Raw genomic sequence first — 16,881 nt, forward strand, 5'->3', positions numbered from 1 at the left:
GTGCACGCTGTTTTCGATTTGGGGCCTAGTTAAAAAATCAGGGTCAGAGGTGTTGCATATTTGGCACTTATGAACCATCAGATCAAGTAATGCCTGCTGTAAAATGGCAATAATGCTCAACTGCAAATCCCCAATGCCTAATTCCAGACATTACATTTGGACTGTTTCATATCTAGATCCTTCTTCTCAATCTGCCATAGGCTTATACAGATGCCTCTCCATTTGGCAAAGCTTATAGAACTTAAGTGCTGCTGGCTCGTGAACCAAGATGCTAAAAAAAAAAAAAAAAACAACAGCATTAGCCACATCACATTACAAACAAAGACACAAAGGAGTGCCAAATGACATAAAACACAATCAAAAGAGGAACTATCAAGGATCAGGGGAGTATTAAATCTCATCACTATACATTAAAAGCAAAACTTACTATGAATCACATTTGCCCTTTTCTCAGTGCCACTTTCATTACTGCTTCACATATATGTACACTAATATTTCAGAAACTGTCAAATCTGATACTAAAAATATCATTTCACCTATTAAGCGAGTACAAGACCAGTAAGCCTCTGATAGGCTGTTGTGATAACTAACTGTAATAACTCGTATATCTATTCTAAGATTTAACTCACGTCTGACGATACCTATGCTTCTCCAACTTGTTTGAAACAAATCTGAATGAGTTTATATTTCTCTCCAAATTCCAAATAAAATCAGCTACTTCACGTGCCACCGATGTCTCTTTGCCCTCCATACGAACGTCAGCACGGCCAGTTTGACGTGGTGCAAAAATTTTGACAGCTTCCCCAGTTGAATGATGTATACAATTCACTTGCATCACTGACAAGATTTGATTATGAGCATTCAACAGAAGTCATATTAATGTACAACATTTTTACAATAACAATATTTTTTAATTGCTGTACTTCACTATAAAAACCTTGCTTTACATCATTCAGCAAGACCAGCTGAACGCTGCATTTCCTGAAGCTTTTTTTTTTTTGGAGAACTCCTGTTAAATACTATGAAGATATATGAGGGTAAAGTATTAAATTAAATATCCTAAATATCTTCCATGTGATACCTGGCCAGCTGTGAAACAAGAGTCTCAAGATCAAACTTTGGTTGTAAGATTTTTATTTATGCGTTAGATATCATATGATCCATCTCAAAGAAAACTTTTACAGTCTAAGGCAGAGATTGTATCTTGTACGTCACATATCCACACATGGCACACAAATTATGCATTCTGTTGAAATAGTACATGTGTTGTCACCTATTCTAATTCTCCAGCTGATGTCCACTAGTCTCACCTATTATTCTGTTTCCGAGGGAGGAGTCCACATGCTCTTTTTTCTTCCAGAAGGCATCCAAAGAAAAGTAATACAGCAGCGGATCCACACAGCAGTTCAAAGTAGTAAGGCATACTGCTGCCATGATGGTATGTCTCCCACTTTTAAGCAAAACGGTGAGCGTCAGAGGCATAAAAAAGATGACAAACATCAACAAGTTGATGACATAAACCAGCATAACGTTTATCCTGTTGTTGACCCTTGCAGCGTCACTGAGATGTCTGCGAAGAGTCCAAGACACCAGAGCAGTGGATACAATATTCACTGCCAACATGGTGAACACCAAAATCAACTGAAAATGACCAACTGCTGAACTAAACACCCGACATTGCGGAAACTCAAAACAGGTAGGTCTTGATGCATTGCAGTTGTACAAAAGCCTCCAAAAGTTGACACTCTCTGGGACGTTCACTCCCACCACAAAGAGCCAAACGAGGACAGAGGCCTTCCAGGCGTTGGTGGTGGTTCTCAGATGCCGTGATCTCAGAGGGTAAACCACTGCCAGCAGCCGGTCCACAGCGATGAAGGTGATGAAGATGGAGCTGGAGCGTACGTTGTTACGAAAGAGCATAGTGATTGAGACGCATGCAGTAATCCCAAGGGGCCAGCTGCCGGTGGCGTAGAAGTAGACTCTCATGGGCAGGGAGATCACCAGCAGCAGGTCAGACAGAGCCAGGTTGATCATGAAGACGGCGCTGGAGGATTTGAGGCTGTGGTGGCGGATCAGAGTCCACAGTGACACCGCATTGAGAGGCAGGCCCAGCACCAAGACACAGCCAAAGACTACAGCATAAGCCATGTTGCTGTTACCTGTATCTGATCCATTTGCTGTCATGGTCGTGTTGTTCATGTTGTACATCTGACAAGACAACAGCAGCTTTGTATGCTCGTGTGAATATAACGTTGACAGAGATCACACTGACCTCATGCAGGCTCCTTCACTGTCAGACGTATCTAGGGTAGTGTGAGCAAAGTGTAGGCTGTTCGCTCTTGAACTGGCAGAAACTGCTGAAACAGGAAGTAGTGGTGGCTTGATTCAGGAAGCGTGGCTGCGCAGTGATATCGCTGCAGTTCAGATTTTGAGTCAGACTCAGTGCCTCAGTAATGATCGAAAATCCAGACAACACCTTAATCTATGAATCTCTGCGAATGGCTCAGTGACTCCAACATTAGTGATTACACACTGAATGTGTCTCTGAGATATGTTATGTCTAAATCTAAATCAAGTTTAATGCCAAGAGTCTTTAATTCCTGCCATTGTGGGCAAACACGTTGTGGGGGGTGGGTATAAATATATTGAAACTAGGCATAATCTGCCCCCTCAGTCACTGATTTTGAGACTACATGAGGATTTCTTGGTATGCTATTATTCAATATCCAGAAATGTATGGCTATAATAATTACAAACAGTGCATATTTTAAATCAAATTAAAGATGAAGATGCCTCTGCCTCTGTTTTTTGACTTCATGTTAGCTCAAGTTTCTATTATTTGACCTTGCCAGTTACTCTTATATAACCACTGCCTCTTCAAAGGGCCCTGTTTCTGTAATCTGTAAAGTATATGAACACAGCAGCTAGCCAGCACTGGCAGTCGTGGCCTATTGAAATTCCATCTGAAGAAGCAATTATACTAATTGAGCTGTGTCAATTTACAGTAATTATGGTCTGTGCAAAGTAAAAAATTACTGTGATCATGCTGATGTGATATAGGTTTTCATGTTCTGGGTAGCTTGTCGTGCATATATTGGTTGTTTAACTTCTGTGTTTCAGTGCTCATGCTCGACAGACCTGTACACCACAGTGTCTTTAAATAGAAATCAACTCCTTTGACTATGTTTGCAATTTATGCTATTATAGCCTGCAACAGCCTCAAAATGGACCACTTTTCTGTCACTGAGTCATGCAATAACCCATAAGAATGAAAAAAAAAATTTACAGATTTTTGAAAAAATAACCATAAAATGCTAAAATGTCAATAAATATTCAACCGCTTTGAGATGTCATTGTAACTTGGTTTGAATCCACCTGTTGTCCATTCAACTGAATGACACGGCTTGCATTGAAACACCACTACAATACATATTTATGAGGACTTGCAGATGATGGTGCATGTCAGAACAGAAACTGTGCCTTTAAGTGTTTCTGTGATTCAGAGACAGAGCTGTGAGAATGTGTCCTCTGGGGAGAGAAGAAAACGCCAGCATTCACAAAAGTACAACAGGCTATCAAACTAGCCAGACTCCTAAAGCCCGTCAACTCAAGTGAGCAACTGGGCAAGAAGGACCTTGGTGAGAGAGGAAGCCAAGGATTCTGACAGAACTGCAGATCTCATTGGCTGTGATGGCTGTGATCTTGCCAGAAGGACAACAGTCCGTGTAGAATTCAGAAATCTGGGCTACACAGCTTAGTCGCCAGAAGGAATCAGCTAAATAAAAAAAAAAAAAAAAAAAAAAAAAAAAACTGCACTCTGAGCTGAACTCGTGTTCGTATTGTAAACAACTGTCAGGTGGAGCCCGGATGCAACACCCCACTGTTCAAACCACATCCTTTCTGCGGCTCATGGTGGTGGCAGCATTGTGCTGAGGAAGGTCTCTCAGTGGCAAGTGCAAGTAAAGATAGACTTGTAAGGAAAGTGGAACAAGCATAAGCTCTTGTGGTGGAAACCTGCTGAAAAGTCTCACGGATTTTGTAGAGCGGGGTTAGGCTCAGATTTAAATTCCACTGAAAATCAGGGACCTGATTCACAGACTCCCCATTTCAACATGCCGAAGTCTGAGAAAATCTGAAATGAGGGAAAATCCCAACATTCAGATGTGCAAAGCTGATACAGACATTTAATAGGAACTGAAACTCTAAAACTTGAATTAGGGGGTTTGATACTTACTTAAAATTGCAAAGGGTTGATTTAAATGAGATAAAACTTGTTGCTGATGATGACAACCATATAGAAAAAAGCACCAATTATTCTTTTTTTGTCAGTCTAATGTCTAATGGGCCCTAACTAACATTAGTGATTTCTATATTCCATTTTTAATACAAGAAGCAAACAAATAAACATGTTTTCATCTTGGCATTAAGGGATATCTTGTGTAGACTGTTGATAACAAATATAACTTTAATTAACACATTGCCACCATGAAAATAGGGCCTACTGTAACATTTTAATGTGATAGCTCAGGTAAGGACACCGGCATGAATGTCCAAACTGTGAATGGGCTGCAATAAAATAACAAGCATAATGCCTGCGGCCACTGAGTTTTGCAGTGGCACTTGTTGTTGTTATAATTAAAAAAAAAAGGGGGGGGGGGTAAGTAATGAAAGACAGTTTGGCACAGGCTAAAAAAGCAATGTGTTTGTGCGCACACCATCACAGTTATCTCAAACTTCATCACTCTCACCTTATCTCTCGTTCTCCAATTTACCACTTATGCTCTTTTCCCTTCAAAAACATCAGCTTTAACCTTCTGAAAGATTGAAATCAAAATTGCTGCTGTAATGACAGCAATTATGTGATTTTGCCTGACACATACTTTCTAAATGAAAGGTACGGAGTGCTTGGAGTTTTAAGGCTGACTCGTCAATGCATGCAGGGCACAAGAGAGCCTAAATTGATTTGCTGATAAAAGTGAGAGGGCCATTTTCTCTGGGCCCTAATATTTAGAAATCTTGAGTGCTCCTTAAGACAGATAATCTTTGTTATTAGTGCTACAGCTAAAAACACTGCTTTAAAATTCTGGTCCTGTTGTTCACCTAAAGATAGATGGACAGGGGTTGTTAAGAGAAAAAATGTGGGAGAACAGCAGGCTGGCAGGCAGGTGTGTGTGTGTGTGTGTGTGTGTGTTTGTATGCAAGAGGGTGAGACTCAAGAAATTCTACCTCTCTCTGGGTCCCTGTTGTTGTGTGTCTTTCTCTTATTCATTCCCCCTTTTCAGCATGTCGATCTTCCACTAATGTGTGTTCAGCTTCCAGGGTATTATTCCCATTTTCTAAAGATAACAGCGACAACAAAAATAAGAATAAGAATAGCATGCCATAAAAAGTCGTCCAAGTAATATGTCAGAAGCAAGATGTACAAACTATGTAAATGTGCTGATAAGTATACAGTGAATATGTCCCCTTTCTAAATCCTTCCCAGCAAGCATCTGACGGAGGGCAATGTTTCAGACACAAAATCACAATATTATATCATATGGTAAAAAGTCATATTTTAACATTTTAACAGCATTCTGCATTTATAGAGGAATATTTAGGTCCTGATTTCAGGACGCGATGCAAGGAGCAGCTATAACGGACATGACGACTTTCACACGACTTTTTTTCAGTGTTGTTTCAAGCCACTTCAGCGACATCTACTCAGCGTCAACGTTTGCTCAGTTACAGTATACTGTACTCCTCGTAGAAAGGGACTCAATTATACTGAAAAAGACCTAAAACTAAGGTGACCTTTCAAGTGCAATAAAATGACAGTGAGTAAAAGAGAAATCCAGAGAAAGACAGATGAGTCTCAAAGCTCAGAGAGAGGGTGATAGAGCTTAAGTAGGGGAGTCAGCTGAGTGTTTCACTATTCACTCCTCCTGTGAAATGGTGTGTATGGGCTATGGGTTAAACAGAGAGGGGGCATAAATGGACTTCTTTGCCTCCATCTCAAATGAAATCACTGGTTCGTTGTTGGACAGTGTGAAGTAAAGCGCCTTTCTCCCACAACAGGAGAGGGGGGCAGGGGGCAGAGACAAGCACTGCTGCACTCGCTTCATTAAAATTTCCATTTCTGCAACGGCAGGAGTCGCAATGAGCCACACTCCAATGGCCCACCGAGCAAACATGCGTAGGTGTGTGTGTATTTGCGGCTAGTTTACCAATCAGTATGCAGTTAGTAGCTTGAAAATGACTGCACAATGACCCATGGAGCATTGTGTGTGTGTGTGTGTGTGTGTGTGTGTGTGTGTGTGTGTGTGTGTCAGCATTATAGAGCAGTAGAACGACAAGTGTTTGAACTATACTGATTATAATGAATAAGGACAAATTCTTTGTTTTACTCTGTTCCTCTGCTGCATCAGTCAGGGAGATAGCACAGCAAGTCAATATGGTTGCTCAAGCATAAGCCTCTCTCTCGCTCTCTCTTTCACTCCCTCTCCCTCTCTCTCTCTCGCTTCGTCCGTCACCTTCACAGGCTGTTTCAGTCGCTGTCGCTGAGGAGCCATGGATTTGAAAAGATTAGATACTTTAGATGGTGTGTCTGCCATTACCAGCTGGGGCAAGGCAATTAACCTGCTTCATATGTTTCATCTGAGGCCAAACGCAAAACAAGTTAATTCGTCCCAAGCAACAGGGAACTCACTTTATTAGTCTCATGCAAAGAGAGAAAGTACAGAAAGCACAACTCAAATTCTGCTTTATTGCATTCCTTTTTCCAATTAGCCGCTGCCATCTTAAATCTTAACAGGTTCTGAAAATATGGGCTGATTACCTATGCAAATGAGTGGAAAGCTATAATAAAGCTGTCAACAGAAATAAACGGGTTTAACAGAGGAGACTGCTGCAATCCTGTACATTGCCCGCCAGGCTAAACAAAGAGCGACAACATTCATGAAGCGCTTAAAAAAGAGAGAGCGTGGCAAAGTGGCCGTGTTCAGAGGGCAACCTGCGTTTTCGAATATACCTACGGCTGGAATTTGGCCAGAACTAGTCAGCACACTGAAACATACGCTGACTTCTTATGGCAGATGTAGAGCAGAGCTGGAGCCCAATTCCCTTTTGGATTTGTTTACTCAACATATCATTTGAAGCTGCTTTGGTGCTCGAAAGTGCAGAAAGTAATCCAATTAATTTCAAATTATCATGATGAAGCCTTAAGTGGCATATGGATTGTAAGTAATTATTATGATTTGAATATTGCCGTGTATTGTGTTGAAGACTGTAATCATCAAGGAAAGCAGTGTTCTCTATGTGACTATTTGCAGTTGGAGGGAAAGTCCCTCACACTTGTTCACACTCTTGTTTTGTCTCATTTGTCTGCAGGTATGCGTGTGTGTGTGTGCCTGTGCATGCACACTGGGGTTTTCTTTCATTTATCTCCCCTTCATTCTCTCAAAGTGAAAGCCTTGAGTAGGTGGGCTACCCATTCTCCATAAACAAAACAAAATGGTTTGCTATTGTGCAAGTGGGTTCCTTCAGTCAAGCTAAGCCAATCAAAGGCATTCAGACGATGACAAGTTGCAAGAACATTAGAGTGGAAAAACACTTCACACTCAAAACCCAAATAACCTTTTCCAGTCTGCCAGGGGGCAAACCCATTTACTTTACTCTGAAAATTGAACTTATTCGATTAACATGTTTACTCTCATCAGAAAATTCATTCCTTTCATGTTTGTGTGCATGCATTTGTGTGTGTGTGTGTGTGTGTGTGTGTGTTTATACCCTGATGTACACAGAGAATCAGTGCTGCGCTTGATTTGTTGTCAGTGGGTGGTTCATATTGCTATGTGTGTATATATTACTGTATTTGTACATGCACTCCCTTGAGGAAATAGCTTTGCTCTAAAAATCATACATAGGTTATATACTGCTTCCTACGAGACCTTTATGAATATGTATCTCCGCAACCAGTCACACACTGAGGCAAAATTAGAAAGAGAAGAGATGTAATAACATGGAAGATGGAACACATCATTCGCACGTATTTGTAATTATCGCTCCTGTAATCTGTGCTTCTCTGAAGGGAAGCCTCAATTGCATACTGCTATACCACTTATGCTAATTAGCCACAGTGCATAACTTAATTGTATGTATGGAAATGTAAATGGATACATTTAAATAAAACTAAAAAAAAAAAAAAAACACACTCAATCTCTACCTATCTCCGTCTGCTCAGTTTGCTTCATATAATTCCCAGAGACCACAGATAAGCACAGCACCAGGAGATAAAAACATTGGCGGGAGATGGCGGGGTGTATGATGTGGAGCAGCACAGCACAAAAACAATGCACAGCTAGCTGCATGGCCAGCGGTGTGATAAGTTAGATTTGGAAAGCGGGAGAGGAGGGAAGGGAAGGGAGAGTGGGAGGCAGGGGGAATCTGAGGGAAAATTGGGAGCTGAAGCAGCGCTGGTGTCAAGGAGAAGGAGGGTGACAGAAAGTGAGTGAGCCAGGTGGGGTAGTAGCGGCTAAGGAGACAGGGAAGAATAAGAAAATAGATAGGTGAGAGAAATTGCAATGCATAGATTTAAAAAAAAAAAAAAACAGTGAGAAAAAGTGAGGTAGGTGAAGGAGACAGACAGGCAAAGAGGGAGAGGAGGCAAAGACAATTGAGATGGAGAAAGAGCGTGAGAGAGAGTAAGAATCTAGTTAGTCTACTTGACGTGCTCGGTCCTTCTTCTGCTACTCTCTGGGGCGTCCCATGCCTGCAGATAAAGGCTGGAGAAAGTAAGACCGACAGCCTGAGTTAGAGTTTTTGTTTGTGTGCGTGCGTGTGTGTTTTTGGGTGTGTAGTAGCATGGCTGCACTGTCTGACATTGCGCTTGTGTGTGTTCACTGGCGTTTGTGAGAATAAACTCTGCTCTGTCCGTGGCATTCGTTCGTTAGCATGTCTTTGAGAACGCATCAATATCCAGTATCTCGAACCAGCCTCTCCCCTCGACAATCTTTGAATGTTCCAGATATTCTGTAGTGCGGCCTGTTAACCCTTTGGCGAATAGCGGTCACTACAGTGGACAGCTGTTTAAAAGTAATTTTCTCCTAAATGCAATGGTTTCTATGGTGGAATTGCATATCAGCTGTTAGAATGCTGTCTGCTGCTCCCCCTCCATTGAGGTTTATGCAGAGACTGTCAATTCTTGTTGCTGAAAACATATTAATACTAGTATCATACCAGTGCTGCATCCTTAAAGAAGTATGGAGACTCACAAAAGTGTTCATGCCCTAAGAAGAGTAAAAACACATAAGAAAAAAATCTTGACTCAGGCTTTCATAATTCATGCATCAAAGGGTTAATATTTGAGTATGAGACAAAACTGGAAGCTGTCACGCCACACTGTTTGTGAAAATGTGCTCCCCTCACAAACAAAAACAATTGCAGTGCTAGCTGTGCATGGCTAATTCGCAGGCAAGGCCCCAAACCATCATAGAACGGACAATGAAACTGCTCAGAAAATCCATGGTCTTCAAGAGTCTGTGCACTTGACAGCAGTGTCAAGATTTTATCGATTCCATGCTCATGAAGTACAGATAAACACAGAAGCAATAACATTACATTATCTGAAACAAAGAGCCCAATTGTGGAAACACTGGTGGTGTCCAAAGCATTATTATGTGTTATATTTTGGGATGTTTTTCACCATGAATTTAGTGACAACTTGCAGTCTGTATAGCTGAATCAACACAACTGCCATCATGTTGTCTTCTGACTCTGACCACAAAACACAGAAGCTGTGCTGGACCAGTCACAGATGTTGTGGTCCTGCGTTACATTTTTGGAGAGAAAGCTACTACAAAGGAGCAACAGACACCGATGGCTTCTGGCATAGCAATGGCAAATCAGAGAATAGCCAAAGAGAATGGCAAGTCATTCTCTAGAGATGGAAATGTTACCCTAATGTTTAGGAAGTGACTTTATGCAAATGATAATCAACGATTAGGTGGTCCTATACTGAAAACTAATGACCAAAGCGAATGACCCCCACACTGCACATCAGTTGTAAAAAGAAAAGTTACAATAAGTTTCCCGCTGCTGTGGCCCAGTACAACAGCAATCAGGAGTCTGAGTATTTTAATGTAATGACCAATCCAACATCTATGGTTAATGGTGTTTTTGGGGATTTTTATTTATGTATTTCTGCGCTCTGTACAGAGTCACTTTGCTTTAGAACCTCTCAACAACGATCTAACATTACCCCCGACTGTGTCAGAGAAGGCCAAAGGATAGACCACATGCAGCTATCTTACATACTGGAATAAGATGTCTGGTATCTGTTTGATGCATTTTTTAATAAATACTGTCTGCATTCCATTCATTTGTTTGTTTATTACTAGAATAGAATTTTGGTTAAAAAAAAAAAAAAAAAAAAAAAAAAAAAAAAGTATAATTAAAGAAAGTATCACATTACAGTGTTATATCTAATGCACTTGTGCAGAACAAATTAACACACCGCATCTATTAAAGGTAATAACACATTGATTGTGCTCAAAGCAACACATCCTGTGTTAACACACAGGTGTGTTTAAGAAATACAGTGGAAACCACTTGTAATGATCACATCCATGAAAATGTCATCAGCAATGTCACTGGGAATTGCAACTAGACCATCGTAAGACCTGGTAAAACAACTGGCACAATTAGGACATTGTATTTTGCAATTCAACAATTTAATTTTAAATTTTATAATTTTAAATATAAAGCCTGTCTACACTCACTTGTTGACAGCAGTCAGCAGGACCTTTTTCATGTGAGACACGAGATTCAGAGTTGGCTGCTCCAATCTCCAAGTTTGTTCAGATGTTGCCAAGTCAAGCACCTCAAAGAAACTGGCTTCTGTACAGCTCCTCGGGGGTTCATCATTCACACTGCGCAGCACCATCATCAAGGCGCCATGGTGGTCAACACACTGGAGGCAGGACAAATGCATGGATCAGTGCGTTGTCCTGTGTGTCTTCATACATCCTGTGGGAGAACACTTCCAACCGTTATGTGCGCTGAGCATCATTACACTGGACTGCGCTTTGTCTGAAGGACTCACACCAGCTCTCCCACGGTAGAAGACATGTGGAGACAAATATTCAAGCCCAGGTGAACTTCAAACTGCATCATCAGTGTGTTCACCCCAGGAGCTTTTCTCACTGCCTTAGTATTACCTAGTGCGCTATTCATCCAGTATGTGACACACAGCCTCATAATTGTTAAACAGGGAGCTCAGTTCTGATGCTTTGCAGGTCCAACGCGTCTAGCTGCCAGCCATATGGGCAGAGAGAGATACACACATTTTTTAAAAAGATGTCAAGCCTTTTAGTGAGATCATGTCATGGATGTCATGCAAAACACACTGGGTACCTCTCATCATTGGACACATCATGTTGAGGCTGTGGTTGACATATTGCATCGAAATGGCTCTCAGGTTTTTATCATTAATTCGTTTAACCATGCCTAACATCTTCATCTGCAGCGATTGCAATTCTGACTCCACATCTGGTTAATATAAAGGGCTGCAGCAGCAAAGGATGTCCATTATGGACTGTGAATCACTGTGAAGGCAGTCGTGCATCCCATTAAAATACTCGTTCACCATGTAGTCACTCAAGACACATCGAATGGAAAGCTGTCTGCGACTTCTGTCCCTGGTCTGAACCATCATTCAGTATTTTTTAGCACCTTGGATTGTGAACAGCAGCATTTTGAGCAACACACGGTACATGTTCTCTATTAATTCAATTGGAATCTCATGGAAGGGAAACTTCCCTGTCACTATCACTTTCTCAAGGACCTGGCTCTTTCTGGCCGTCATGGCAGTCAGCTGGTGAAAATTTGACTTTTTTGCACATGCCTCCTGATGGCAAGTCCCTGCCACATGAGAAATCGCAGACAGTGCAGTTGTTCCAGTATGCCCACTTGCCTCGGCAATGCTCAAAGGCCTGCTGTCTGACCAGCTGCACATCAACTGATGTCGGCGAGTTGGTCAGCCTCTTTGGCACAGCCTCCCTGTGTGCAGGATTTCTCTCGTGGTTGTCCAGAATCTGGGGACATTTTTTTCCACTTGTGCCTCCCTACACTTGAAGCATATTCCTTGCCACATTTTGCGAATGTGACGAGGTTGCAGGACACAGCGAAACAGCACACATGACATATCAATCACTTTTGTGCACTACACAGAACAAACCAGCCTCTGTTGGTGTACAATTCTGGGTAACAGTAGCACTCCACCTTCCCATATGTGGTGGTAATGTACTTCTTTGAGATGACTGGCTGACTTGAGGTGTCATCCTCCTGGCAGGTGGTGCACTCTCTCCCACATCTGACAGCTCCCCTGGCAAGGATACTGTAGATCTAGACTTGGTCACAAAACCAAGTTTGCTTTGCACAAACCTTTTTTAGCCAGTGGCTCATTCATTTTGTTAGATACCTAGCCTAGCGCGGTACCTGCATAATGTACAGTATGGTAAGAAAGCAGGAAGCTAAGACAACAGGCCACTATGTGCAGTTAGGTAAACAAACACATGCCACACACACACACAATTCACAATCAAATTTGATGTCAGATCACTTTGATTTCATTTCAGTTCATTTGAGTGAGCTAAATGATGGTTGATTGTGATTGGATTTAAAAGTCCAACATGTTAGAGTAGGCTCATGTTATGACATGTAACTGTGATCAATATAAGTGGTTTCCACTGTAACACATGATGTACTATTTTTAACAAATCTGTTTTAAGAGTCAAAATGATATCTGCCATCACATCCTGTGTTAGTTTCAGGCATGAAAAAATACAGAAAGGTAGGTGGAAGCATTTTGAAATTGCAGGAGTCATGTGTCTTGTCTTGAGAGACAAATACCCAGCCACTGCCTCTGTCAGTGCTGATCTGGTTGTGTTTTCTAGGACAAGGTGCCATGAGCTGATTTAACTGGTGGACACATTGGTTGATAGCTAACTGTAATTGTCAGCCAGTGAAAACACCATAAGGCAAGGTGACTGTGTCCTACACTGGACCTTATCTCTGATAAATAAAAAAAAAGCTAAGGGCAAAGTAGAACACACTTAATGGAGTGAACACAGACACAAACGCAGAGGCACACACACACACACACACACACACACACACACACACACGCTCCTACAAACTTTTTAGTAATCTCACCCTACAGGCAAGAGGAAAAAGCATATTCGATGCTGAATCAGTAACACCAAACCCCAGACAGTTTTTTAGCTCTAATTCTCTTTCACTTTTCCTCCCCATCATTCACATCAGCACCTACTGACAGCCTCATACTGTTGAGACAAAATGCCCTTTCTGTGCACTGTCCTCTGCGCAGTGTGTCTTCATTCCCATCCTTCGCATTCATACCGCTTTTATCAGAGACAGATTTGCTACTCAGTAAAAGAGCAACATTGGAGGGAAAAAAAGTATCGAGGCCGCTGTGGCATTTTCTCCCCTTCACATTCTCCTTGCCAGGCATATGCTCTGCTCCGCCATTTCCATCTGAGCCACCAACTCACAGCCCGACCTACTACCACCTCCTGTGTTGGCCGGGAAAGTAGATTACAGAGAGAAAATGTCATAAACTCTATGGAGAGGAAGCTTAGGTTGTCAATTATACATGTGCCACTCTGCTACTATCTCTGACTCTCTCTCTCTCTCCACCCACTCCAAGCAATTTGGCTTGCTGTCTTCCTCTCTCTCTCCCTCTTTCTATCATTTCCTGTTCCTGACATCTGTCTTTTATCAAGCTGCCACAACCCTCCTCACCCCCATCCCACCACCACCAACAACGCCACCACCACCCCATATGGACGCTGGGGGAATGTGAGCTGGTTGTCACAACTGAACCCAAAATATTCTGATGGGTTGCGATCCAGCAGTGTTGGGGGAGGAAAATGGGTGACTGCACTGAAAGCAAGTGGAAGCATGTTGTTCTACATGCACACGGTTATATAAATAAACCACAGTTTAAGAGGACCCAAAGCGAAGGGTGAAACTAGTGCAAAGAGCATGGCTCTGCTCAAAAATCGAGCTTCTCCAGGATTTCTGTCCGAGGGCGCATTCACAGCGTGGAGAATTCATTCTCTGAAGTGTTTGCTAATTTAGTTTGATTCGTTCTGCCAGGTGAGAACAAGTCAGGTGGCACCAAATAACTGCAGCAAGACGCCTGAAAATGTGGGTTTCAGTCCTCTTTCAGGTGAACTGGAGTGCAGTGTGCAGTTTGCTTGAAGTAAGAATGTAAATCAAACCCAGTATAAGAAACCACCCCAAAACGCTAGCATCTCTAACCTGTTGGGATACCCTGACCTGACTGCACCTTAGGCATTGTATTAGATTTCTCTCTCTCCTTCAAAAATACTCAGCATGTTAATGAAGCCACTCCACAACGTCCCTCTCACTCTCTTTGTGAGGAGTTATGACAGAGGTCTAGTGCTTACCGCTGAGCAACAAGGAGTCCCAACTCTTCAACATGTTTCATAACAGAGTGGGGCACTGGCTGTGATAATGACTCTGACACGAGTGTAGGTAGATCTGCTGTCGGGAAATGACACAGAATATGTAATTGCGTGTGCGTTTCTTAACGGCTGAGCAAGTGAGAGAGAATGCAGAGAGGAATGCAGAAGTGGAGGCGTGCGATCACACCCATACTTTAAGTACTCATAGGGGCACTCATAGGTGCACAGACACCTTTCTAGCTGTATTTCTGGACTGCTGCTGCCAACAGTTTATATTTTTGGTCATTATTCGACATCCTTATTTTTCAATTTTGCAGAATTCCAAGGATTCAGCATTTCTCACAGATTTCAGTTGTTACCAGGATCTGATTTGGACCACTATAATAAAATCCATGCAAATGAAATTCTTGTTATTATTCTTACAGTGTTATAATTATTGGTATAAGTCTTCTTATTTCTGGGTTATTATTATTATTTTTTCATCACCCACAAATCATGTGACACCAGTGAAGCAGGCACCTGTCATACTTAAATTTCTTCTTCTAAGGGGCTGGTGGGGTTGGACATGATGAGAAGGTTCAGCCATCATTTTTGGTGCTGCAAGAGAATCTTTTGTGTTTCGATTTCAAGTTTTGATATGTCACCTCCTTTGGGAAAAGTGTTGTACCTACATCATTAGGGTGAATCTAAACTGTGTCTCAGCGCTGACAGGACAGGTGTATTTTTACATAAATCCCTTGCCTGGCAGATTTCACTGCAGATTTTACAGACTGCCACTGGTAATCAGGAAGGAGCCTCCATCATATTGGCAGTGGACCAGTGTTTCCCAACCCAATTCTGAAGATCCTCCCTCTCAATTCAGAAAGTTTTTGTTCCATTTTCATTCTTACACAACTGCTCCAATTAAGTGCTACATACTTTCATGCTAACCCTGTTCCAGTAGATGTGGCTCCACTGCTCAACCACTTGGAAGGAGGTGATTAAGGGCAGAGCTGGAGTAAAAACTTGCAGGCCGGGTGTTTTGAAGACTGGACTGGGAATCACTACTGTAGGCAGCATTGACTGGTCAATATTCAATTTTTAATAACAGGCCAATAAAGGCCAACATATTGGTATAACACTACTTTTTTCCTGCTCTTTCTCTGCTGGCTGACTTGCCTGGTATTGTTTGGGTAGTTGGTGCTATTGTCGTACAGAGTGTCTTCATTAGGCTCAGCAACTCACAAAGCTCCACAGAGTAAAGCAGCGGATAGAGGCTTTACCTAGATCTCTTGTCAAAGAACAAATTAATGCTGGGAAGAGCTTGCCCTTTATTCATCTCACCTGACCATTTTAAGCTACATTTTTAGACCTGTACTTTTACATCTTAATGTATGTGGATCTTTGATCAAGGGACTCATTATCACTTCTGTATGAGAGTGGGTGTGTAAAATTAAAAAACAAAGCAAATCAAGTAGATGATAAAGAGCCAGGGGGAGGGAGACAGACTGGCAGAAACAGTAAGATCTCTCCCTGTAACTCATCAGTGTACCTGTCTCTCTATTTACTATGTAGCAAGAACAGGAATTCAGGCTGTCAGCCTAAAAGATAGCAGACAGGTTTGCTTTACAAAGCCTAAGCTCCTGCCAGTATGCCGTGTCCTTTTCACATTACTCACATCTCACTTCTGGGCAAATGTCAATGCAGTTGGGAGAGCTTTGTAGATGTATACGGAATCAGAAAGCATTCTGCTATTATAATTCTTTCCTCGATATCTAGAGATAATCAATAGTGACTGGACTTTCACACCATGATCATTATTGTTTTCCTTGGACTGAAGACATCCACTGATTTTTAGGTAGCAGTAGAGGGAGCAGAAAAGCACTACAGCACTGAGCTCCTTATTATTGTTACTATAGTTGGTGCTGGAGTGAACCTCAAGCCTGTAGATGTACATGCGGATGTGTTACTATTGCATTACATTCGTATCTCACTCCTCCCTGCATGTACAGTCTAATGATCTAAAAACTTTATCCATCCCATCCTCCTGACTGAGCAGAGAGACACATCCATATTGATGATCTACTGTACCTGTACCCTCCAAAGCCCCTTACAATACACACGCATGCACACACTCACATGCACACACAGCTAATAAATTGCAATACCTCCTCAGACACAATAGAGCAATATGATAAGCATTGATCGTGGTGTTCACCTCATATCGCTAATAGATGTACTATAGTCCCATGTCGTTGTTTCCAAATGATCTCCCCAGTTATGACACTAAAGGGCCAGTCTGCTACAAAACCACAGAGATCAATCCTTACTCGGCTCCACTATTGGCTAACACTGGCATCATCCGTCATGGTGCTGCAGCTACGCCTCTGTAATACCCTTCATACCGTCTGGA

The 16,881-nt window shown here is 42.0% G+C and overlaps 1 protein-coding gene across 5 annotated transcripts in view; it reads right to left on the reverse strand.

Annotated features, from left to right (window-relative positions):
- Positions 1 to 1,172: 1,172 nt before the first annotated feature.
- The window catches only part of LOC115370411 (lysophosphatidic acid receptor 6-like), a 29,155-nt gene continuing 13,446 nt past the window's right edge, over positions 1,173 to 16,881 (reverse strand). For 2 of the 5 annotated variants that reach the window (XM_030067427.1, XM_030067425.1), the window contains exons 3-4: positions 5,227 to 5,336; positions 1,173 to 2,357 (exon numbers count right to left, since the gene is read on the reverse strand). In XM_030067427.1, coding sequence (XP_029923287.1) covers positions 1,279 to 2,208 — 930 coding nt within the window. In that variant the 5' untranslated portion in view covers positions 2,209 to 2,357; positions 5,227 to 5,336 and the 3' untranslated portion in view covers positions 1,173 to 1,278. Of the gene's footprint in view, positions 2,415 to 5,226; positions 5,337 to 10,757; positions 10,949 to 16,881 lie in introns of all 5 variants that reach the window. The other 3 variants (XM_030067428.1, XM_030067426.1, XM_030067429.1) reach the window with 3 other exon arrangements.

The sequence above is a fragment of the Myripristis murdjan genome, chromosome 13 (genome assembly GCF_902150065.1).
Source record: "Myripristis murdjan chromosome 13, fMyrMur1.1, whole genome shotgun sequence".
Classification (NCBI taxonomy): Eukaryota; Metazoa; Chordata; class Actinopteri; order Holocentriformes; family Holocentridae; genus Myripristis; species Myripristis murdjan.